Genomic DNA, 25,306 nt, shown 5'->3' with positions numbered 1-25,306 from the left:
GCTAGTACAAAGGGTTTGTGAAACTACTATTCAAGCTCCCTGGTTCTCTTGTTTGAAAAAAGGTCACCAAGTCAATCCCACTGCTAGTAAGGAGGGTGTATCTGTGCTGTCTTTTACTCCTCCCTCCAAATACAGACTCTGCCACTTTGCAATTCTCCATGATTGGAAACTCTCTTCAGAGCTTAGCTATTGATACTAGTCCAATTCCCATTACTTGGAATAACCTAAAGTCTAAAAATGTTAAAATATACACTCTGACAGGGAGAAATGCTCAATAAGCAAAACAAAAAGCCTAAAGTACTGTATAAGATTTACCTATCATCTACATTCTACTAATCTCTTGCATATTTATACATCTTTTATTTACCATCCACTAAGTTCTCAGGCAGTGAAATAATATAAAAGTTATGTCCCTCAAAATCTTGCCAAATTTTGAATACATTGGAGTAAATATATCAGGCGTGCTATCCAAATTCAACATCTGTTCTTTGGTTAGGCACAAAAACACCAACCACTCAAAACAAAACTTAAAATTAATTCAGAAGCCAACATGAAACAGAGAGAGGCTGTCTGAAATAAAACTTACTTGCAAACAGCACTGCTCCATTCCTCTAGCCCCCCACAAAAAAGGGCTTCTATAATTAGGGAACTGCAAGGCAAAGGTAGCATGTATTCTACAAAATATAATGCTGGTTTTTTATAGGCATTTTTTTAAGTTGAACTTGGTATTGTTAAAAGCATAAATGTTAAGATATGTTGCTAAAAAAAAAAAAAGCCTTGGAAAAGGAAGATACCACATTATTTCTCCATTTGCCTATTGATTACACCATTGCCAGCTGCAGGCTCCACTGGACTTGAAACAGAAATTCAGTTTCTTTGTGCATGTAAGAAAGTTCATACTTGTTATAAGTCACAATTCTTATTCTTATAGCACTGACTGATCTACGGAAAAGAAGTAGAAGCATTAATTTATGAGCCAAAATGAATCTGAAGTTGATAAAGACCTTATGCTAGGTAGGTGGGAATTGTCTAGTTGAAGAAATTTTCAACCCATTCCTTGCAATAGGGATAGAGGTCTTTGCTTCTTAACCAGCCTTTAAAATGCCTGGTTTCAGCCCAGTAAAGACCAAGGCAAGAGGCTTCCTCCTCACAGAAAATACACATACTTCCTTCTCAAAATCTCTTATCAAAGACAAATTATATACTGAGTATATTTCAGTGAAAAGGAAGCTGGTGTCCGCCAATGTCTCCAGTCCCTTTTCTCCCTGTAAAGCTTCTGAGGGATTCTAAGGATTTTGACAAAACAACAGACAATAATTATACAGCCACAGGGGTAACTACCAAACTGCCCACTGCTTTCTTTTGATGGGTATGATGGTTCCCAGGGCAAGGATGCCTGCAGTGAGTATCAATCAGATCTTGGGCTATTCAATGAGCTCACCACAGTAAACATTCAGAGCAAAAATACTACAGAGTGCACTCAAAACCAACAGTGTGTAATGCTGTTGAATAATACCACAGCAGAAAAAAAATATTTAAACACTAATCTCCAGAAAATACAGAGATGCATTTCCCAAATCAGGAAGAAGATCGAGGGGGGGGGGGAGGAGGGGGAAGGCATAGGGTGTAGGGTGTGTGTGGGAGAAAATGAAAGATGAAACATACTATGAAGAAATTTTAAAAATGAAGTAACAGAACTGCAATAACAAAAACGGCTACAAAGCAAAGGTTGTAAAGTCTACAAAGCCAAAACACCCATCTGCTGAACACCAAACAGGTACAATGATACATCCAAATCTTTCTGTGTGACACAGATTTGAAAAACATCTTTTCTGAAAGTATCAAGCAAAATATCCCAGAAGCTGAAAAGAATACGAGTGCACCATGAAATACAACTTTTGGAATACGAATGCACATTCTCAAGTTAGGTTAGCTCAAACTGGATCAAGCAGTCATGGAAATGAGGTGCCATCTGCAGCCTGTACACCAAGCTTGCTTGCTTTACCTAAGAAAAAAACTATAAAAATCCACAAAGAGATATTAGGATTATCCATAAAAAATACTGCAAGGTAAAGACCAGAGAGAAAAAGGAACCACTTAACATAAACACTGTTTTAGCAAGACAACAAATGGGTATGAAATGGGAACATACAAATTCAGACTAAAAGCTGGAAGGCCTAAGGTGTTGTTCTACTTCTCCAGCAGTACTCAACTCCACTCCAGGCTCCTCCTAGGAATATAGTGGCATTCTCAAATCTCTTTCCAGCACAGTTAGCTGTGCAACCTACCCTAGTACTCAGACAGAGCTTGATCACTTATTGCAATACATCATATGGCAAGAGTATCTGCAACAGAGGTGAACAGGACTTAATAGTTCAGAAAATTCCTTCTAGGCATACGTTCCTTTTTATACTTTTGATAAGCCACTTAACAGAATGATAAGCATTGTTTAGAGGTGAACAACATCCACACACAAAATAGCCCACAAACCCACCAAAAATCTATGAACGTACTAGCAGTTTCTAAAGGCAGTGAAATTCTGAATACCGAAATATTTTTAGAACAGATACTTTAAAATAGCAAGGTTTATTCAGTAGCACTGACAAACCATTGTTTACTGTGGTTTTGTCCAAGAATTGCATAGATTTACTTTTTTTATACTATTCTCAGAGGCTGACCATACTTGGAAAAATATCGGTTGGAATAAACCACAAACAAACATAAATCATCAATTTAGGCAAATGCTTCAGTTTGTACTCTAAATATGCTATTTCAGCCACTGTCCATTTGTATTTTCTCATGAACTCACAACAAAAATTCTCAGTAGTACAGTCACACACATATTCCACACAAAAAAATGTTTTGCTTTTAGCAGACTAAAAGTACAAAAGCTGAAGGATGGATCACCTGAAAAATAAGTCTTCACTGTCCTATCCTGTAGGCAAACAAAAGGATGCCACAGAAGAATGAACAATGACAGTTCTTGTGAACTGCACCACCTCCAGAGTTGTGCCTCCTGCTGACTCTGCCACCATTCACTCTTCAAGTATTCCCCCCATGTTTCTGTGCTCCGAGGTTCTGTGAATTCCTCCCTGTCTTCACTCTTACCAGAATTTTGCTTCCTCAGCATCCCAGAAGGCAACAACCATTCTGGTTTTTCCTCTCCCTTTGCAACTCCAGATTTTTCTAAATTTCTTTCCAAATGTGCCTGGCTATCTCACACCTTGACATATGGACTACCCAGCTTTTGCAAATTCTGAGCATCTATCCTGCCAAGTACTTCTTTGGCTTTTGACTGATTCTGCTCCTACTTCAAGACACCAGTCTCTTACTTCTATGTTAAAGAAGTATTTACCACATCTGACAAGCAATACTGCAAGTATAGAAAGAAGATAGCTCTGCTTAAGTTATTTCATATTACATTAGTTGTGTACTGTAAATTACCTACACAGTCTTAAAGAAAAGACTTGTGGTACATTGTACACTGGTTTAAAACACCCCAAAAGAAGATGCAAGTTATTTTTTAAAATTATGGAGACAGAAGATCTGTTGAATAGCAGGAAAAACTTATATTTAAGGAAAAAAAAAAGAAAAAAGAAAAAAAAATGCACAGCAACAGATGTCCAGTTTTCCTGTGTGTTACTAAAACACTTCTCTCCTTTGCAGAATCCATCATTAGATCCAACTGTTTACATGTTATATGCATTATGTACCATGCATATTTTTAGACTTTGAAAAAACAAGACAGCATAATGGCATTACCTTGTCATCAGGCAGCACATGCCAGATAGATACAGTCTTCTCCTCAGCTTCACTGTTCATGGAGAGATAAGAGGGCTGATAGATTTTTGTTGGTTCTAATATTAAAACCTTGTAGAAAAAAATTGTTAAGAATCAGTTAAATATATGTAGAAATTTAAAAAGCATTAAAATATGCTACAATTATTTCTGTAGTCACACCATGGTAGGAAAAACAGAAGGAACAGAATGAAAGGTAAAATTTCTGGTACTGGGCTAGTTCAGTGTGGCTGTTAGTAACCTAAGATTTTATTTTAAAGCCAATGATAATTTTGTTATTATATAAGGCTCTTATGTGGCACATGGTAGCATATATTGATTTCCCAATCAATATAATTGGAATATAATCAATATAATCTGACAACTATCAGATTTTGAAAACTTTCCACCAAAATTCATTCTCTTTCAAGTATAATAAAGTACATCCATCTCCCATGCGGACAAGATTCACGGTAATGCACTTTTGGTAAGAATAAAGTGCATTTGGGTAAAAATTGGAAATACACATCCACGTAGAGCTAGACTGAACTGCTCTTTGTTTAGAATAGTGTGAAATGCAGCAACTAGATCAAGTGATTTTCTGAAAACCAACAACAACAACAACAAAAAGCACTGAAGGAGGCTGACAGCCGAAGACTTTACAAAATTTCCTGGAATAAGCAAAACAAAAACTAGAACTGTCATGTGAAAGAGATGGTGTGTAATGCAGCAAGATTTAGCCTAACAGAACTACTCTGTAAATGAAGCCAGCTACTCTGCAACATTCTAATATTCTGCCAGAATCACTTTTAGATCTTTGAAGCTTCCAGCATGCTTTAAAGAAAAAAAAGTCAACCAATTTTTGTTATTCAAAGTGTGGTTTCACATTACAACTATTTATTTTAGTTTTTCAGTGGTTAAAATCTCCTATCTAAATCACCAAATATATATTGCCTCTATATTAAATGTATTCTCATTCTTCAGAATGTAAAAGCATTGTTATTAAGTCAAGAAAAAACTATCTTCCACTTCAGCATGCATGGGAGGATTTCTAGCTCTCAGTGTTCAGCTGGAAGAGGTTTATAAAATAGAACTAAATTTAAGCTGTTTAAACTGGTAATCTCTTTATTTTCTCCTACTCTTCCCCCTCCCATAAAAGTGCCAATCAAACATCATCTTCAAAATATCCAAGATACAGAATTTCTCTCTTGAAAATTTTTCGAATTCAAAGAATTTTCTTAGCAAATAATGACTGACAGGAGCAACTTGGTCTACATCTCTTTATAAAAAATACATAAACACTTAAGTATAAAGCCATGGAAAAAGACATGGCTTTGGGTCAAATCTAAGCCATGTCACCTCATACAGAGTCCATGAGCACATAGATACACTGGAAAGACTGCAAGGTCAAATTCTGAAAAGTATCCAGGTATTTAACTGTGAATGATGTCAAGTGGGATTTCAACATATTACTTAACATCTCCAAACACCTAAAATTTCTAATATCAGGTTTGGCCATTTCAAAATGAGGGTCTTCTGCCTATTGCAAGTTATCTACATGCTGTATCATTTCTTCCTCCAAAGGCCAAAAACAGGATGATGACATTGATGCTACCACATGAGAGTAACTGAGAGCTAAGCTAGTACTGACGGACAGTGAAGTCCTGAAGTTCCAGCTCTGAGAACAATTCACAGTAAGGAAATCTGCAAACATGGCTTTTAGAATAAGTAGTTTGCCAGAATCTGGGAGGAGGAAGGGAAAAATGGTACTAAGGATCATTTTGTTGACTTACTGAACGGCGTGATTTTCTTTCTGAATAAGAACAAACAGATTTTTGTATTATGAAAGACATGTATGCCTGTCTGCAACACCAGAACAGCTTCCTGTACAATAAAAACTATGTAATCAGTGGGTTTAGCTTTTGGCTCATGATATTGCAATAAACAGTTTCAGTTTGTCTCTTAGTATTAATAAAAAATCCAAACCATTCCACTTGGACGGTTTCATAAGTCAGAGACTAAAAATTGCACCATTTCATTACCAAAACATCTAAAAAGAATATGGTCTTGTCTTTTACAGAAAAGAGAGGATTCAAAATATTTTCTGCTTCCCTGCAAAACTTTACACCCATTTTCCATGGAGATGCAGAACCAGATTCCTTGGGGACTCTCATGTTGCTTTCACTTTAGTATCTCAAGCTGTTGCTGGTCAGTCCTAGAGCCTTCCTTATGGTCCCCCCCACATGGCTAAGTTTTAAGTTTCAGCTCAATGGGATGCTGGGACATACCATATAAACAGTAATATTAGAAATTCTGAACCAGATGATCCTTGAGGTCCCTTCCAACCTGACATTCTATGATTCATATGATTCTATGATTTGTTGGCCCATCTACACACAGGAGAACTGTACTAAATAACCAGTATGTACTTCAAGAATCTGTTTTCAATAGCAACTGCTTTTTAAAACAACAAAGATGTATTTGTTAATGGTTAGCTGAAAGGCTAATCTAAGGCATTAGTTATCTATTAATTATCTATATGTATATAGTACAAATGTACACAGGGAACAATGATCTTTTTACAGTATACCATCAGAACATTGTACAATATCAATTCAAATTTTAAGAAAAATATTTGTGGAAGAAATACAAAAACTACATACACACTTATAGTGCAGTGGTGTCAAAACACCACTAGTATCCGGAACAGCAGATTTCTGACTTCTTAGGTTGATTTTTAACCTCTAACAGAGCACATGCTTAATTGGCAGTAGGGTATGCAAAGCATGCTGAGCTAGAAAGAGACTGATCTTAAATATCTTTACTTGAAAAGATAATATAGTTAATATAGTATCACCTGGAATACACTGTAAAGGTTTGCTTTAGAAGTATATGCGTTGGTACAAAGGCTAAATAGCAAGGTTCTATTTTTACTTTTTTTCTTCATTACGTTCATATGGAACACACAGTGCAATCCCATTGTAGCCATGTACAATCAAGTAAAACCAATCTAATATATAGGCCAAATATAATTCTTTTTGACAAGTAATTTATTGTCTGGCAACCTAAAAACAAGCAGTGCTTTGTGTTCATTTCCTTCTTGTCAATTTATTAAAAAAAAAAACAAAAAACAACCAAAAACTAACAACAAGTAAATAAGCACTTACTGGAAATCGAACAACAGACACATCTGTCTTTGTGGCTTCAACAAGGAAGTCCATCCAGAAGTCCACAAGTTCCTGTTTGGCTGTATGTTGTTCTGGAGTCAGTTTCTTGAAATGTTGATGTATCAAAATAGTCTCTACAATAGACTTCAGGTACCTGTATCATCCAAGTATAGACAGGTAGTAAATTTAATACAGTTTGTAAATAATATTGTCTCTACCTTTAATCACAACTGAAGCATTCACCATTGCAGCCAGTAAGACTTTTGTTCTCTAGGACTGTTTTTTAAGAAGAACAATTCCTCATTTAGAACTGGAAATGTGATGCTGTGTTAGTACCCTGAAATACAAATGAGTTCTGGGATGCTCCCTGCTGCATATATTCCTGATCCCATATACTGTTGCCTATCCTAAACCATGAAAGCTTCATGAAATCACTAAATCCTCTACCCATGGACCAAACTGAGCTCATGTAACCTTTTTCAGTAGTGACTAACCTCAAACAAAAACTGAGGTGAAAAGTTTCCTAGTTTAACTTTCTACATGTGATGCTCTGGAACTGATTATCCTACAAGGATGGCAACAGCTAATCTAAGCAGCTTTTTTGGCATCGCTAGGGAAGGACAACAGCAGTGCTGAATATCTCCCCTAAATACAGCTTATCCCTCTCTCTGCTTTTCTGCTTTCTGGGACAGATTTATGGGGCTCTTCAAGACACTACTTTATTTTGGTATTTTCAAAACCAAACCTGTATACAGAATCTTATGCAATTTTTTCTGAATACTACAAAAATGAGATAGGCATGCTTAAAGAGGGTTTATCACAGCCATCTAATCACTATTAGACTAATCACAATTTGACTATTCATGGAGATTTATTTCCAGGCTTATGACAAAAGGGTTTAACGTAAACTCAAAAGGACTTTGGGGAACTGTTCCGTAGCTGTGCATTTTTCCATCATCCTTCTTAGGCCACAGTCTCTTCCGGCTTAAGAGACTGATCTACTCCCCTTTGCACCAGGTGGGCTCTGCTGCATGGCAGGCAACAAATGAAGCACTGTAATTTTCAGTTTGATCCACAGACTTAAACCCCAGAGGTGATGGTACATAAAATCCTGACAACCAGGCATTCACAAACTTCAGAAAACCAGGAGACTTCCAGAGAGTGTTATCCAGCTTTTCAGTAAATTATTCGCATAGTAAATATATAAAATCTTGCAGATAAATACACTTTAAACAACCACTATAAAATAAAATGTTTGGTCAGAAAATTAGAGTTCTTAATTTTGAGGGTTTCCTATGTTATGTCAATGCAAAAATTTAGCTCTTCCATATTTTAGCACACATACATACAGTCCTCTCTGATCAGCTTTCAGAGACATTTTCTAGCCTTCATAAAAAGACAAAAATATATAGGGTGTGATGTATGCACTCCTTCAGTTGGCAGAGTGACAATTTTTTTAGACAGAAAGGAGTCTTGGTTCCCCCCAGCTAATAGGAACCCAGCCCTGGGTGAGTAATTATTTGCTGCCTAGACAAAGCAGAACAGGTGTTGGGTGACTCTGCTTGGCAGAGTCTCTTGGCCTTTGTATAACAGACACTGAGTGCACAGGGTTGTAGTTAACCCTAGATTTATAATCTTTCTCCTAACTGGACTTTAGTGTGTCCAGTTCTGGGCCCCTCAGTTTAGGAAGGATATCAAGGTCCTGGAGCGGGTCCAAAGGAGGGCAACCAGGCTGGTGAAGGGATCCAGCACAAGTCCTGTGAGGAAGGGCTGAGGGAGCTGGGGCTGTTCAGCCTGGAGAAGAGGAGGCTCAGGGGAGACTTCATCACTCTCTACAACTCCCTGAAAGGAGGGGGTAGCCAGGGGGTGTTGGTCTCTTCTCCCTGGCAACTTTCAACAAGACAAGAGGGCATGGTCTTAAGTTGTGCCGGGGGAGGTTTAGGTTGGACATTAGAAAGAATTCCTTAACTGAGAGAGTGATCAAGCATTGGAATGGGCTGCCCAGGGAAGTGGTGGATTCTCTGTCCCTGGAGATATTTTAAAAGAGACTGGATGTGGCACTCAGTGCCATGGTCTGGTAACTGCTGCAGTAGTGGATCAAGGGTTGGACTTGATGATCTCAGAGGTCCCTTCCAACCCAGCCGATTCTATGATTCTATGATTCAATGTGCATGTGTTCCTAAAACAGCTGGTATGTGCCACACACCGTAAGTATTCCGAGGTATATCCGTGCCCCTCTGGCCTGTCTGCATTCCCAGAACCTTTTAAGCAGTTGTGAGTAAATGCACATACCAATATCTCTTCAGCAATGTAACTGCTGAAGTAAAGGTACCTACAAGCAACTAATCCTTTCCTCCTTATCCTCCATGCCTGGAGCCAATGCTGAATCTGCTGTGCTCAGAAATCAAATTAAGAACTTATATCAGATCTGTTCCTGAATAAGGGCAGAAGGGGAAGAGAGTCCCTTGTCTGAATAAAACTGAAGTGAAACCATATACAGACAGCAAAATCTGTTAACCAAAACCAATCTTCTTTGAGGTAAATATGATGCGAAATGTGAAAGATGAAAGAGTCCAAATTTTAATAGACAGCAGCATACACAACCTTGTTTATCACCTTACCATGCTGGTGCCTTTAGTTTAAAGAGCTTTTCTGAAGCCTGGATCACTCTTATGTGGTCATTAGCCAACATACTGGCCCCCAAGAAAGATCCCACTTCCCAATAGCTCTGCAGTTTCTCCAAGCATCCCTTTTTACCAAGCAGACTGCTGATCTTTACTCCTGTAGTAAAAAGAATAACACATCACAGGAATGTATTAATGCACTTTTAAAACAGCTGTTTTCCTGATTTGAAATCTATTAAAAGCTCTTATTATTGTAGCCTCTCCATTTCAATTAAGTAAGATGGAAATCATACTTACCATTTCATGTTACATGCCTTCCAAACAAACTATGCGGTAGCAGACTTTTTTCCCCTCCCCCTCTTCCTAAAGGCTTCTCAAGAAAGGAACTTTAAGACATCACTGTCAGGACAAGGCCACAGACATATTACCTATGTTCTTGCATGGACCTCATCTGTAAAGGTAAATTGGGGCCTTAGGCTACACAACATAGCTGTAAAAACTTAACAGATGCTAATAAGGCACCTATTACGTTTTTTTCTGCTTTGTTTTTTTTTTATTTACAAGCCCCAAGCCCCAAACTTACCTTTATAGACAAGGTCCCATGCAGAAGGAACAGATGATCCACTGGGCTTCTTCCAGCAGTGATGTTCCTTTAATTGCCGCAAGTCCTACTCCAATGAAAGACATCTATTATTATTCATAAGTCCCTCAGCAACTCAAGGCTATGGAGAACCTCAGGTTTTGTTTTGACTTGCTAAGTTTTTTTAGTATTAGAGGTTTTCCTGTGGCCTTCAGGACGATTTGAAGCTTATATTAAGAGATACATATTTATAGCTAATGTAAAATATGCTACACCATGCCCTGCAGACAAAGCACTTTGCAGCTTACAAGTCTCTTTGCCTCAGTCTTGTATTCCTTTTTCCCACATTACTCCACTATGACAGCTTCCCTCCCACATCAACTTGGTGTTAAGGCTGAGTATTCACAAGAAATTTAAGTGCAACTGTTGATCTTTATTTTTTCCCTTAACCTTCTTTAAGTAGCTAGCAGACTAAATTTCATGCTGGAAGCAGCAATAAATCTTCTCAAAATGGATATCATTACATTAGCTGCACTTCAGTCTACAAAGTTCAACTTGTTTTCTCATATTGTTCACATTTTTACGTTAACAGCATCAGAAAATAAATGTTTTTCAAATGTGAAATTGTATTCAAATGGTCTGTAGCCTGTTTCACAACTGCACTTCCCACTTTGGCCTTTCTTGGCAACAAGAAATTGTCGTGCTGTAGTAATATATAGAAAAAAGTAACACTTAAATCACACAAAGACATTATTTATTCACTTCTTGGGGGAAAAGTTTGTTTAGTTATTCCTAAAGGGAAAAAACCCCACAATAGATTTTACAAAACATCTCAGATCTACTTGGGACATCACCTCCATCAGCTCCACAACATACTGTGGTTACCATCTCCATGTGCATCAGCTCTGCAAGGCTTTAAGACAGGGTGCTATACAAATGCATATTGTCAAGAGACCACTTGAGGATGTACACCTACACTTGTCAGTGTAGGACAGGAAGGGAGAATTTGTTTTAAATGTGTTCAGCTTCAGTTGTGTTCTAGAAACCAAAACCTACATGCTACCAATGCAACACAGAAAATGGAAAAATCTCCCCCAAGACCATGAAGTAACACTTCCAGCAATATCCCCAAAGGCTGAAGGGTGCTGCTGGAATGTCTAAAACATTTGCATGCCCATGACAGCAACATACAGAAGAAGGCAGACACCTGCTAACTTCCACAGAGCTTTGAATGTGACCTCACCACAAAGGAAATAATAAATTATTATCACAAGAATAAAGAATCATTTCAGATGGATGCACCTGTGCTGGGAGGAAAAGGAAAGGGAGCGTTTAGCTCTGCTGAGGGCCTTCACTTAGCAGGGTGACAGCACCCATAGCTGCAGTGGCCACTGAAAAGTTTTCCCAAGCCATTTGTCACAGCAAGCAGCAACACTGGTTTCTGGTTCACAGGCTTACATACTCCTCCATGATTCACTGTACCTGCAGGGATCCACCCATCACAACCCTGCAGTGCTCCAGACGTAGGAATAGAACCAAAGCAAGGTACAAACTGAGTGTGTGGTTTTGATGAAAAGCACAACTCACACAGGGAGGGACTGGGATTACTGGTGTGTCAGGGAGGCGTGTTTGTTAGGAGTGTAAGGCTGGTGATAGTAGGGATTTGGAGTTCCAGCTCACATAATAAGGGAGGGAGCTCGAAGAAGACAGTAGGATGAAAGGAAGAAAGGATGGATGTGTGGTAGCAATGACATGTGAGGACAACAATTTTAGGAACCATTACTGTTACGTAGCCTGGATAAACTGGAAATTTCATCCAAGTACTCTGTGAAGTGGATCCTATTGCCTTACCCACCATTGGCCTTTCCTCAAATTATTCTGAGAAAGATGAGTTACTCAGAGTGCTAAAATGCACCCTAGTTTGCTGAGATTCCTCTCCAAAGCTCATCTACAAATTTACTTACCCCAGAAACTCAAGCTGGAAAAATTTAGTTGCAGTACAGAGACATCACCATAGGTTCAAAAGACTATGACTCTACTCTACAGAGATGTATTTATTTATTTATTTCACAGAGAGTTTTATCTTTCTGGGGGGAAGGGAAAAAAAGACCCACAACCTTTCCATGCAAACATGCAAAGTAAGCGTCTTTATCAATTTCACTTGGAGTTTGTGGTCTCCTCACATAATTTACCTTCTCTTTTTATTTTACTATCTTCAAAAGTTTTTTGCAAGTATAAGAAAACCCAGGCAAAGTCAAGATATTCTCTCTTTCCATTATAATCTTGAGAAAAAAATAAGCAGCAGCTGAATTCCAGTATATTTTCTCAAAAATATTTTGCCTTAAAAATAAAAGAAGCCAAAACAGAGCAACCATTACATACCAGAAAAGCCATTACTTTTATACTGTAAGAGTATACCCACAGCTTGTGAAGAAAACAAGATACAGTAAGTAGATACTACCAGTTCAATATTACTGTGGAGGCTTTGTAAATAAACTGCTTTCCCTGCTTAAATATTGACAGAACAATTCATACTACAGGATCCTTTGTGTGTCAAAATGGCACAGCCTAGAGAGATCATTCCTGTCAATGCAAAGGACTGCATTTCTGTTTCGATCTCAAAGTTCTACAGTTTTGTAGAGTTAAGAAAGCAATACTATTCAGAAAATAGAAGAAGGATTTCATTAATGCTTCACATGATCATCCTGGATAGTGGACTTAGTTTTACTGGATTACATTATTGCCAGTGTAATCAGATATGCACCTAATTACAGCCTTAAGAACTCTTTGAAGTGCTATCAGGGCCCATATGCTTTCTTAGCCATTCCCAACCTAACAATTTCCATATAACCTGCACTCAATCAGCTTGCTCTGGCCTCTCTCCTCACCCCTAACCACAAGACAGACTTCCTCTAATTCCTATGTGCTAAAGATGACACTGTAGGTGGACACCAAACTGAAAGCACTGCCAGGCAAAACTATTGCTAATGAATGGTTCTGTACACACAGATCTAAACAAGATGTGATTTCAAAAGAATGATACACATGTAAGAGAATTCTGAGATGTGAAAAAAAAATTGAAACTTCTTCCCAATCAAGCTCTATGGCTTTCCTTATTCTCTTTTAAAACATTTACATTAACCCAAGGCAAAGAAAATGCTAAATTATCCTCCCAAATCTTGTACAACTCAGGCCAACTGACAAATTCCATTGTAAAAAGACAAATATAAGGTCTTGCACACAGGAAAGCATAATCCATGAGAGCAGCACGGGCTGGGATCTTTCTGGCTGAGGAAAGGAACCTGGGGGTCCTGGTGGACACCAAGCTCAGTATGAGCGAACAGTGTGTCACTGCTGCTGTGCCAAAGAAAGCTGACAGGATGGTGGGCTGCATCAACAGCAGAGATAAAGAAGTCATCAACCCACTCTACTCAGTTCTTGTCAGGCCACACATTGAATTTGTGATTCAGTTTTGGTCCCCATTTTACAAAAGAGATGCAGACAGGCTGCAGAGGGTATAGAGAAGGGCCACAAAGATGATTAAAAAATTGGTAAGCCTGCCATAAGAGAAAAGGCTGAGAGAGATAGGTTGGTTCACCTCTGGAAAAAAGAAGTCTTGGGGGAGATTAGATCACCTTGTTCCAGTTCTTTAAGGGCAGCTACAAACTAGATAGAGACTCCCTTCTTACAAGGAGTCACATGGAAAAGATGAGGGGTAATGGGTACAAGTTACTTCTGGAGACATGGTGGTTGGACACAAGAAGAAAGTTTTTCACAATGAAAACAATGAGCTGTTAGAATAATCTCCTCAGGGAAGTGGTAGATTCCCCAGCACTGGACACTTGAAAGATTCAGATGGACAGGGTGCTGGGCCATCTTGTCCAGACCAAGACAACGCTTTTGCCAAGAAAGATTGGACCAGATGATCCTTGAGCTCCCTTCCAACCTGTTGCAAAGGATATATTACTACATATTACAATAATCAATGCTTTCTCCCATAGCTGCTCTGAAAGTATTACGGTCTTGACTTTGCACTCTCCTCAAATCCAGCAAAATCACAAGCAATATCACAACGTAAACAGACACCTTAATTCCTCCTTCTTAAGCAAGAGATTTTTTACAACAAGGATGGTGAGAATTGGACCAGATTGTCCAGGAAAGTTGTGAATGCCCTATCATTGGAAGGGTTCCAACTCAGGTTAAGCATCCTGATGCAGTGAAAGATGTCCCAGACTACAGCATGGTTTGGACTAGATGATCTTTAAAAAGTCCCTTCCAACCCAAACCACTCTGATTCTGTAAATACTGGTGTTCAGGACACCTCAAAGAAAGCACCGGATGAGAAACTTTCTTCTCACAGCCCATCCCAAGCTGCATTCTCCCCACGTGTATTTCTCTTAGCATGTATTTCTCCTCCATATTTCCTACAGTTCTACAGGGGGTTTGGTCTGTTTGTTTTAAAGAATGCTACCTGGAATCAGATTCCCCCTTCAGGTATTCCTGTTGCACACAAATGATGCCATTGCAAAGGAGGGCTCTCAGTTTGCACTAAGTTCTGGTAACAACACCTTAAATCCTGAACCAGGTCTTCATGTCAGTGCTCACCTGTAATCAGGTTGGATCAGTGTTGGTGGGGGAGACCAAGTTAAATATTCACAGGTTTACTATCAGAACATTTGTATATAACCATGAGATTTTTTCCCCTATGAGAGTGGATAGTGTCATACTTTCATTAAAATGCCATTTAACTGGGAATTTGCAAGCCATAATTACCAACTTTCCGCAGCTCAAAAGAAGTATCAAAGCAATGTCCAGCTGCCAGGAGAAGTACTGCATAATTAATTCCTGATGGTAATGTTGGCTCTGACTCAAATGCCTTCTTGAACCTAGAAAAAACAAACATACAAGTTTACTTTCTACATAATGCAATCAAATAGGGACATAATTATACTTTTAGGTGCTTTAAGTGCTTATCTTCTGTTTACACAGCAAGAATCCATGGAAGCAAAAATATTTTACCGTTTTCCACACATTAGGAATCTGTTATTTATACATCCTCCTCCCATTTCCTTTCCCCTCACACAACAAGCACAGACCCTATTCATCCACTCCACTGACGTATACTATCTTACTAGATTTCTAGTTTTCTCTGAGATTAAAGGAAAAAAATACTATCAGCTTGTAGGAGATCCATTTCAGTTATATTTATTAATAAGCTCACTGATTTACTCTCAAATATATGAATTTTCACTGACTTAAAGCCTTTGATTCTACTGTGCTACAGTGACATACAAGCATATAAAAATATATAAGCACAAAAGCAAACTGATACAAGAACATACTTCATGTTAAGCTGCAGTTTGAGCTACTCATATTTTTTTGCCTCATTAACACTGTCCTTATCATCTTATTCACATAAAATAGGACTGTATCAGATTTTATTCTCCTCAAGAGGAAGTGAGTAAGCAAGAGGAACAGAAGTAGTATTCATCTGGCCTAAATCTTGTCTTAAGAGAAGTCAAGGGAATTCACAAAAACATAGCACACATTATCCTCCTGCTGGCAATGCAAACTGTGGTGACAACAGCAACAGATCTACAATGCTTTAAACTCAATTCTACAGAATAAGAACATGTTTGGTTGCATATATATGTATATATATAAATGTATACACACACACACCCTTTGTAAGGAGGAGGCAAACAAAACTATTGCACGAGTTAAAGAGCACAAGAGATTCACTCAAAAAACTTTTGCTACAGCAAAAACAGTAAATCTTAAATTATTTTCAAAAAGATGAGAAAAACACAGACCAAAAAATGGATTATATAAAACAAACCCCAACAAATAAGGTTGTGAGATTAATACATAAGGGAGGAAAGAATCTATGCAAAAGCTAAGGATTTGGCTTCCAGATGATGATTTGACATTTAAGCAAAGCTAAGGTATTTTGATCCTAGCAAACAAAAAATATGGTTGATTTCTAATTAGTTTGTTGTTTTTTTCTTCTCTAATGATTCAGGGCCTTGCATCCCTTAACATGAGCTCCCAGTTGCCCACCTCCAAAGAACTTGATCATTAGACAAGATTCTAGTCCTCTAAAAAAAAACCATGATGAGCAGACATGACTCAAGGTACATAACATTTTGGCTCACTTAAAAAAAAACCCACAACAGAACACTAACCCAGAGTAACAAAAGAAATCCACAAAAACCCTGCCATTAAAACCCTCCAACCAAACAGGAGGACACTCTTATTGACTGTAAGCATTAAGGCTAGATGAGAACCATTGACTGTCTAATCTGTTTGAAAACACAGTAATGTTTGGAACTGGGTTCCCTTTTTCTGTCCTGTAATTCTCATGCAGTATCAGGAAAAAAGAGAAAGGAAAGACAGACAGAAGGAAAAAAAGAAACAAACAACAACTTGAAAGTAGCTATTTTTTTTCTAATAAAAGAGACTCTACTTTCATGTTTGTTTTGTCCCCAAATACCTGATTTCTGGCATGACTATCAAAATTTCTCTACTTCCTGGATAGGTACATACAAAACTCCTAAATTTTAAAGTAACATTAATATCTCTCTACCAACAGGTGGGTACATTTGTGCTGTAAACAATGTTAATCAGACAGCCAAAGGAGACAGGGATGAGCTTAAGCTTGCAAAACAGTTACTACTTGAAATAGCATTGGTGAAACAGCCTGAAAAAAGCCTTTCTTAAATATGCTATCACAGAGATGCCACCAGTGTTGCTGATAAGCTCTGATTTGGTCAGTGATAAGTCTAATGAAGGTGGTTGGAACTGATTGTGCCTAACATAAGGCAGCTCCTTGTCTCTATTCAGATGACACTTCTGCAGTCCCCTGCCACCAAGACCTTACCACCTACCCCCAGTAGACAAGAGAGAATGTTTTGGGAATTTTTGTTCCTGGGTTCTGTCTTTTCTTTTCAAATTTCTTCCAAATCTCCTTTTCCAATTAGAAATTATTTTTTTTTTCAAACCATCTTTACATGCTATTCACTCCAAGAAATAGTAGCATCTTGGACTATCTCTGTAGTCCTGTTTACTTCTGCTAAATTGTTACAACAAAAAGCATAATTTTATATTTGGTGCAAGAGATAAGAGTTAGCTTAAAGGTTGGGCTCTATGATCGTAACAATCGTTTCCAACCAGAATGATTTTGTGATCCCATGCTGACATTTTCAGACATGCCTGATATGCACAGAGCCTAGACAAAAAAAAAATCTACAGAAAAAAACCAAACAAACAAAACAAACCCCTGTATTTATTAATTTTGAACAGATAAAAATATTCAATTTCCCAAACAACTCACAAGTCTCATCTGTTGACTGAAGTGATTTAAATTCAACTGGTGCAATTGCTGTACATTGTCATGCCCTGAATGTCACTGAAGGAACCCGTGCAGTATTGTAGAAAGCTGGTAAGGTTTATAAGTTTGCCTGTGAGGCTGATGCAATTATAAATGTCATCAAGAAACTGAAAGCTGACATTTGGGAAAACTTCACAGTGCAGACACTGAATTACAGAAGTAGCAGTGAAAAGATTTGAATAAAGGCTTCATAGATTTGGTAAGTGTGATTTACACTGTCAGTTTGCCACAAGAAAGTGACAGTTAATTATTAATCCTTCATCTCTTCTCTCATATTTATATGAAAGATGTCTTTTATTCTGCTTTTTAATTGTCAGGAAAGCACACTACTTGCCTGTTTCTTTTTTTTTTTTTTTTTAATAGACCAAAGTACTTATCACCAGTTGTTGCAAAACCAATGCTCTGTTTCTGCTGTCAAACTCTCATTATCTTATGCAATTCACAATACTTCTCCTACATCCCCATTACTCCAAGGCTGAGATAACAACCTTTATCTAAGCATAAAGTAACACTATCAGAGAGGCATTGTTCCTGCCCACACCTTCCCCCGTTGTGGCCGGCTGTAGCACTCCATCAGCTCTGCTCCTGCCCAAGGGCTTTCCACTGGGTTATGAGTCAATCCTCCAGCCACCTCAAGTCTGCTGTATGACTAACACAAGAATTCAAATCAATATCCAGCAGAAAGTGCAAACCAAAAGCAACTGGCCCATCCAGTAGAGCTTCCAGCCAAGCTCCAGCTTGACACGGCAGAGCTCACCTTGTTCTACAGCAGCAGGCACCTGGAGAAATCCATATGGGGCCTTACTTGCAAGTAACCCAGGGATTACTTGGGGCCTGGGAAGTCAGCATCCCACCCTTAATGCAAGAGCTGCCTGCCTGCTGTCCTCTCCCAAGCTGGGATGCCTGACTGCAATCCCTTCCCCCCATCAAATGTATGAATATGATGTTTGTTAAGATTCATCTATTGAAACAACATTGAAATGGCTACATGAAATATCCCAGAAGTAATTACCACTATTATACATATAATCATTCTTAGTTCAACTATGTCTGAAAAAATCTCACAGTTTATCTCTTCATAAGGCACTCTGAATGAAGAAAAAAAGATGTACAATAGCAAAACTAATTTCTATTTATTCTATTTAGCCTTTGTACAACTCTATTTAGTATTTGTACACAGGACTACAGTTTTTATATTAGTTCATAATATCAGTACATTTAAAAAAAAAAAAGAATCTTGGAAATTTCTTAGGGACTTTGTCTTAGAGGAAATAAAATTTTTCCTTAATTCCAAATTATGAATGGGGCTTGACAACAAAATTCTACATTCCTGCCATTTCAACATCTTGAAAAAATTCAGTTAGCATTGCAAAACTGTAAAGCTTGAGCAGCAATTATAAACTCTACTTCTATTCTGAGGCCATAAATAGGAGACTATTGTATCTTATCTTTTACTAAAGACAGTTCTAATCTGAAGGTTATTGAAAACAAGTGGCAAATAACAAAGGAAGAAGAAAGCTTTCCATTCTATTGTTTTACTTCAACTTCAACAGGTAGCTGATAAGTACAAGACCAGAAGTAGGACCTGAAGTGCAGGATATACAAGCACAGACTGTATATCTCCTAATGGAGGAAAGCAGCTCATCCTGACAGAAGTCTAGGATGGTGTCCAGTGACTCCATTTCAAGCACATCACTTATGCTAATTAAAATTCTGACAGATAAAACAAAAGATCAAAAAAATTTTTTTAGCCTATTCCACATAATTTTTAATGCGTTTCAAAAGCAATAAAAAAAACATTATACTTGTCTCTAAAATTAAGACAATAATTTGTCTGATTTATTATGTCCCTCTTAGACTATCAGTGGTATTGCAGTCCTCTGTAATATGCTTATATGATATGGTATTGATACTGTTGCCAGCAAGCATGGAAGACAAAAACCTAATAAGTAAATAAATAAATAAATAAAAATATAATAAATAAATATAAATATAATAAATAAATAAAGACATCAAAGCACAAGTGTACATTCTAAGCATTGGTACAGAGCTAAACCTGAACACCTTTAAGCTTAGCTAACTAATATCTGTCTGATTACAGAATCAGAGAATTTCAGGGGTTGGAAGAGACCTTTGAAGTTCATCAGGTCTGACCCCCGTGCCACAGCAGGACCAAAACCAGGGCAAGCTGCTCTGAATTATAGATATGCCAATTGATTCATGGCTGATTCCTGGTCCAGATGCTTAAAGTTAATATAATAAGCAGGAGACTTCAGATTTGGAAGTGAAGAGGAAAATATACTCTTGTAAGAACTACCTAAATTTCCAATTCTGAGGAACTTCAAGAACTCTGTGAAACCAAATCTATGACTAGTATAAATCTCTCCTTAACAAGTAAGTGAAGATGAGAAGATTCAGTGTATTCCTTCAGGCTAAAAAATATTTATTTATTTATTTAATGACTATTTTCCCAAAGTTAACAAAAGAAAAGACAGCACTCCAGGAAAACAGTACTCACCAGTATGTCCCTTTGTCCCTGCTTTCTGTATCAGTGAACCCAGATTCCAAAAACATGTCCTTGTAAATTCGGCCAACAAGGCAGTACATATCTGAAGCTACTTGGTCTTCCTGTTCTACCAGGGGAATCATAATTTCTAGAGCTTTCTGTCTGTCTCCAGGCAGATTTCGCCTATCAAGAAATAAATATTTTGATCAAAAAGTTAATGAGAAATACTTCCTCATGACCATGTTTGAATACATATATATTACTTCATCCACATAGAACGTGCTTTAGACACAATTAACTACAGAATATACACATTTCCCTCCCTTCTTTTTTTTTTTTTTTTTTCCCTTAACATTATAGGACACCTTTTGAAAAGCCCCCAGACATGTTTTTTTTTTTCTTTCAGGAAGCATCAGCTAGAGCAAAGCACTTATAAAAGCAACAAGAGCTTCAAGAGGAATTCTTAGAAAGATAATGTGCTACTTTTTTACAAGGTATGAACCTAGGTTTCCTACCTAGTATTTCTTTCATAATAATTCCTTCTTCAAAGGAAAAACAGATTTAATCTTGTGCTTGTTATTATTTTAATACACTTTTTGAATGTGAAGCAATGAACCAAAAAAAGCACAAACCAGACTGAATTTTCATGACAGGAAAGGTTAGGAAGTGAATCCAATAAGGTAGCATTAACAAAAGCATTTCAGATAAATAACTCACATAACTGTAAGCATTAGACACTTCCTGGTGACTCACAGTTTGGATACATGCATTAGTCACTATCAAGAGTTTAAAACTGTTTATGTATTCATGTACTACACAAGCAAATAACTCCTTTTTCAGCAAAAACTACTCTTCAGTGGTTTGGGGATGGTATTATATTCTTTTGGAGAAATTACTTGTAGGCTACAACCGGAACTGGGGAGAACACACAAAAGTAGGGGTTTTATCAATCCTGTCAGCTTTGCACTGAAGAAGCTTCCAAGAAAAGGATACCCTAGAAAGAAAACTCATTGAAAAGCATGGCCATCTTAAAGCAGATGCCACTTGATCAGAGGTACAGGAATGGATTTTTTTAATTTCTCCTTCGAGAAGCAGATACAAAGCTTGACATTGCACAGGCTGTTTCAATGTCAAACCTGAGGAATCAGAACATGGGTACTCCAAGTGAAACCTGAGCTTGAGACCTCTAAGAACAAAGCTCTCCAGAACAAAGAGGTTTGGAAGAAAAGGTTTAAGTCAAGAATGGGTAACAGAGGAAGAACGAGTACTTGCATCATAACAAAAATACTTAAGAGAGCAAAAGCTTTTTTCTGAGAAGACAGCATAAGCTGCTTTTCTGAGAAAAAAAACCAACAACGAAACAAACAAAAAACCCCCAAAACAATAACAACAAAAACCAACAACAAAAAAAACTCCAAAACACACCATAACAAAACAAAACCAAGTGAAATGTGCAAATCTAGATCCTAGGCCAACCTATACTGATGTCTCAGCCTGATGAGAAAGACATATAAAACCCAGAGCCCTCTCTTCTCTGTGTTCAGTAAAATTCTAACAGATCAGGAAAAGTCTACTCAGACTGAGGTACTTATTTGAGATGGACAAGTACTTCCAACCCAAGGGAGAGAAATTAAGCACCCCTGTCTTGTAACAGTGTCCTTCAGTTCTACCTTGCTCTGGTTCCCCTGCCAATTGAGTGTGTGTCCAGTTATTGAAAGCCTGATTCCTTTGGGTTTCACTTTTCATATTGATCAGTCCAGTAAAGCAACAATGATGAGTCTGAAATTGCTCAACATTTTTCAGTTACTTTCATTACAGAAGGGTGATTTTCAGAATGGAGTTTCAGGTGGATAACTCTTCCATTTTTGATGTGGACTTTCACAGATAGCCAGCAGAACCTAATGACTTAAAAGCAGTAAAGCACAGCAGTGTTTTGTAATAGGAACCATCTACATTTTGCTGGTCTCCAGAGACAGAGGCCCCTACTTTTCCTTATGCTTCCTTTCCCATCATCAATGCCCTCACACACTCTCTTGATCTAGGTCAGACTAATCCTGACTAATCGAGCTGCTCCATCCTTCCGTACTAGTGACCTGGATTAGAAGGGAGAAAGACAGCTTTTTCCACAGCAAACATTCACATGTACAGAGTATTCCAGACCTGTCTTAGGGAACACCCTCTATACTCCCCAGAGGGTGAAAGCAACAAATGGCCCAAGTAATGACTTCTTGGTGCACACAAAAGTATGAAAATTGCCATGGCCATCATGGATTCCAGATACATTCACTATCTGGAGAAAGGAGGGAGAGGAAATTCTGGTCTGAACTCCTTTGGAGGTACTGTGAAGACAGATATATGCCAGATACCCTAAAAGGCTACATTTTACAGTCATATCTATAAAAAGAGACCTTCGAGTCTGCAAGAAGCCTCAGCAGAATGAAGAGAGTGTAAGAATCTGCCTCAAAAGTTTATACTGCATTTTTGCAGTATTTTTAGGCCCCAGTGAACTAGTATTTTCATTTAGGCAGTTGTTCTGTCACCCAGTGACCCTGCCCCATCCAAAATTAAAGAATTAGGAAATGTAAAGACCTGTGGTTTAAAATATTATATTTAAGAAAATAACAAAAAGTAATAATAATTTAAATATGACTATAAAATACACAAAATTATGCTCAGACTATACAGTGGTCGTGTGCTGTGTGCTCCCAGTAGTGAATGCCAGATGTCAAACCCTATGAGCACCACAGCCCCAGCTGGAGGCACGATGGTCACAGCAAACAGGAGAGGAGGCCTCAGGGGCAAAACAATGGGTGAGACCCTGCAGGGATGGTGGGCATGGAGGAAAGAGACCTCTCCTCAGCAAATTTTTCAGTTTCTAATGAGTGTGATGTTTATGGTAGGCAATACTTGTGTTGGCCAGCTTGGGTCAGCTGCGTTGGGTTTCACCCCTTCCAGCTGCAGCACTTGGCTAACTCAGAACTGATCTACACACCCGGATTGCTACAGAGACACACATACCATGGCTGTCTGCAAACAAAGCGTCTTACCAGCTTTGTTCCCACCAAACTGGCAGCTGCAATCTTCTCAAAAATGCAGATTCCCTGAGCAGAAAATGGATTCTATAATTCCATCCCAGCGAAACCATGACGGGTTAAAAAAAATGGCGATACCACAGCCCCACTGTCATCACTAAGCTTAGGCCTGGTACCCAGCAAGCTTCCCTTGCATATTTCAATCAGACAAAGACAGCAAGATGTATTTGGTTTTCAAAGCCACACCTTCCCCCCCACTCCTTTCAGCTGCAGCACTTGGCTAACTCAGAACTGATCTACACACCCAGATTGCTACAGAAAACCACATAGCATGGCAGGCCACAAACTAAAACAAAATGTCTTATCAACTTTGTTCCCACCAAATCATGTGCTGCAGTCTTCTCAAAAATGCAGCTTCCCTGTGCAGAAAATTGATTCTATAACTCCATCCCAGCAAAACCAGGACAACTAGCAAAATCATGCTTTCAAAGGTGACCTTCCTTTTAGAAAACTGTGACCTTTGGGTCTAAGTAACCTGTTAAAACTCCAAGGTACACCTAGTGATTTTTGTGAAGGCTATGGAGAAGTGGCAGACAGGTGCTGGATTAATTTAGCTGCAAAGCTCCACATATGGCAAAGAAGGAACCAAAAAGGTACTGTATTTATACCTTCATATATCTGGCATGGAAGAGCAAGAAAGGATCTGGGCATTTTATTCAGTCAAAACAATGGCAGATAGCTATTAAAATTTATCATTTGTTTAATTTTTGGTTTAAGAACAAGTTTATTTTTTCACATAATTACTTGTGACAAATTTTTTACATCACTTTGACAAGACATGCAGTTCTGAACTTGAGTTACTATTCAAAACTGTGAGAAGCAAGAAGATCTGTAAACATTCTCTACACTTGAGAACTCCAATGCCTGCTAACATCTGCCCTTCTCTTTTAAGTGTCAACAGCAAAACATTAATTCTGACATCACCAAGTGAGCAGAAAACCCCTTTAAATGCCTTGCCCAATTGCCAGTGTCAAGGAAAAAAGCCTGAGCTTGGCTTTCATTTAACAAAAAAAAAAAAAAAAAAAAAAAAAAGGGTTAAATGTTACTGTATGTGGCACATTTCATGGACCTTATAATAAAACATGAGAATTTGTTTATTAATTAAATCTTCTGATTGATATTTGCTGGAAGTTCTCCTCTTGACTCCTTATGCTATTAGAACTCAGATGTTAAAATTAACACACATGCCTCAGCATTGCCACCAAATAGCAATGTGTATTTTACAAAGATTAAGCACTGATAGGTATTTTTTTGCTCTGATTAAGGTGCTGAAAGGAAAAAATTATGCAGACCTAAGAAAAGACAAACCAGACACTCATGCTTAAGAGAAGAGGAATAAAATTTGACAGTGTGAAAATTAAAGCAAGCTTGGACTGATTGTGAAGCTGAGTCCCCAGAGTTCTTAGTAAAAACCCCTGGGGGTGCATATGAAAACTGCAGTAGGGAACTTCACCTGGGATTACCAGCCCTGTGTGACACCTGCAGTTCTGCTTTACCACTGAACAGTAGAAGGAAGGGTAAATTCTTACCTGTTCAGCGCAAACGCATAATGAAACCTCACATGGTGATGGGAAGCCAAGTCAAAAGTAGGCAGTTTTTCTAAAGTTTTCACCAGTTTGACAATGGAATCATAATCCTTTCAAAAGAAGGGAATAATGAAGTGTTACGTGGCTGTACTGAGGTATGCCTATATAAACTCCTCTTTGAACTAAGCACCTGGAGTTTCATACTAAGTATTTTCAGTTAATTTTAAATTCCATGGATTTCCTTCTTTTTTGAACTGTAAGTGGCTTGGCAATGATCAGAAATGTGAATATGCACAGTACTTAGCACAGAAATGCAATCTTGTCTCCTGTACTCCATCAGTGTGGACCTGTGGAAATACTGGTATATCTAGTTCATGTCTCAAGTTAACTTCAGGGACTGAACACATCACAGAGTTCATATTGAACAGACATTACAAGGCTAATTGCATGTGAATTAAGGCATCCCAAAACTCTGAAGTAGACATGAGCCACAAAAACAAAACAAGAAGAAACTTTGACACCATGGTTTTTAAAGTAGATTGCTCCCTGACTTAATGAAGCAACAAATCAAAGCAAACAAAAATGAAATAAAAAGCAAGTCACTTCAAAAAGTTTAAGGAGCATCAGCTAAAATGATGTGTAAC

The 25,306-nt window shown here is 38.1% G+C and overlaps 1 protein-coding gene across 3 annotated transcripts in view; it reads right to left on the bottom strand.

The window, feature by feature from the left end:
- MAP3K5 (mitogen-activated protein kinase kinase kinase 5) overlaps nt 1–25,306 on the bottom strand; it is a 103,701-nt gene that overhangs the window by 32,983 nt on the left and 45,412 nt on the right. For all 3 annotated transcript variants that reach the window (XM_030447658.1, XM_008494049.2, XM_030447659.1), the window contains 6 exons: nt 24,666–24,772; nt 20,057–20,227; nt 14,922–15,034; nt 9,566–9,725; nt 6,945–7,098; nt 3,763–3,870 (listed from right to left, as the gene is read on the bottom strand). In XM_030447658.1, coding sequence (XP_030303518.1) covers nt 3,763–3,870; nt 6,945–7,098; nt 9,566–9,725; nt 14,922–15,034; nt 20,057–20,227; nt 24,666–24,772 — 813 coding nt within the window. The remainder of the gene's footprint in view (nt 1–3,762; nt 3,871–6,944; nt 7,099–9,565; nt 9,726–14,921; nt 15,035–20,056; nt 20,228–24,665; nt 24,773–25,306) is intronic.

This window comes from Calypte anna, chromosome 3 (genome assembly GCF_003957555.1).
Source record: "Calypte anna isolate BGI_N300 chromosome 3, bCalAnn1_v1.p, whole genome shotgun sequence".
NCBI lineage: Eukaryota > Metazoa > Chordata > Aves > Apodiformes > Trochilidae > Calypte > Calypte anna.
The sequence above is the reverse complement of the archived record's forward strand: the minus strand, read 5'-3'. Positions and strand labels throughout refer to the sequence as shown.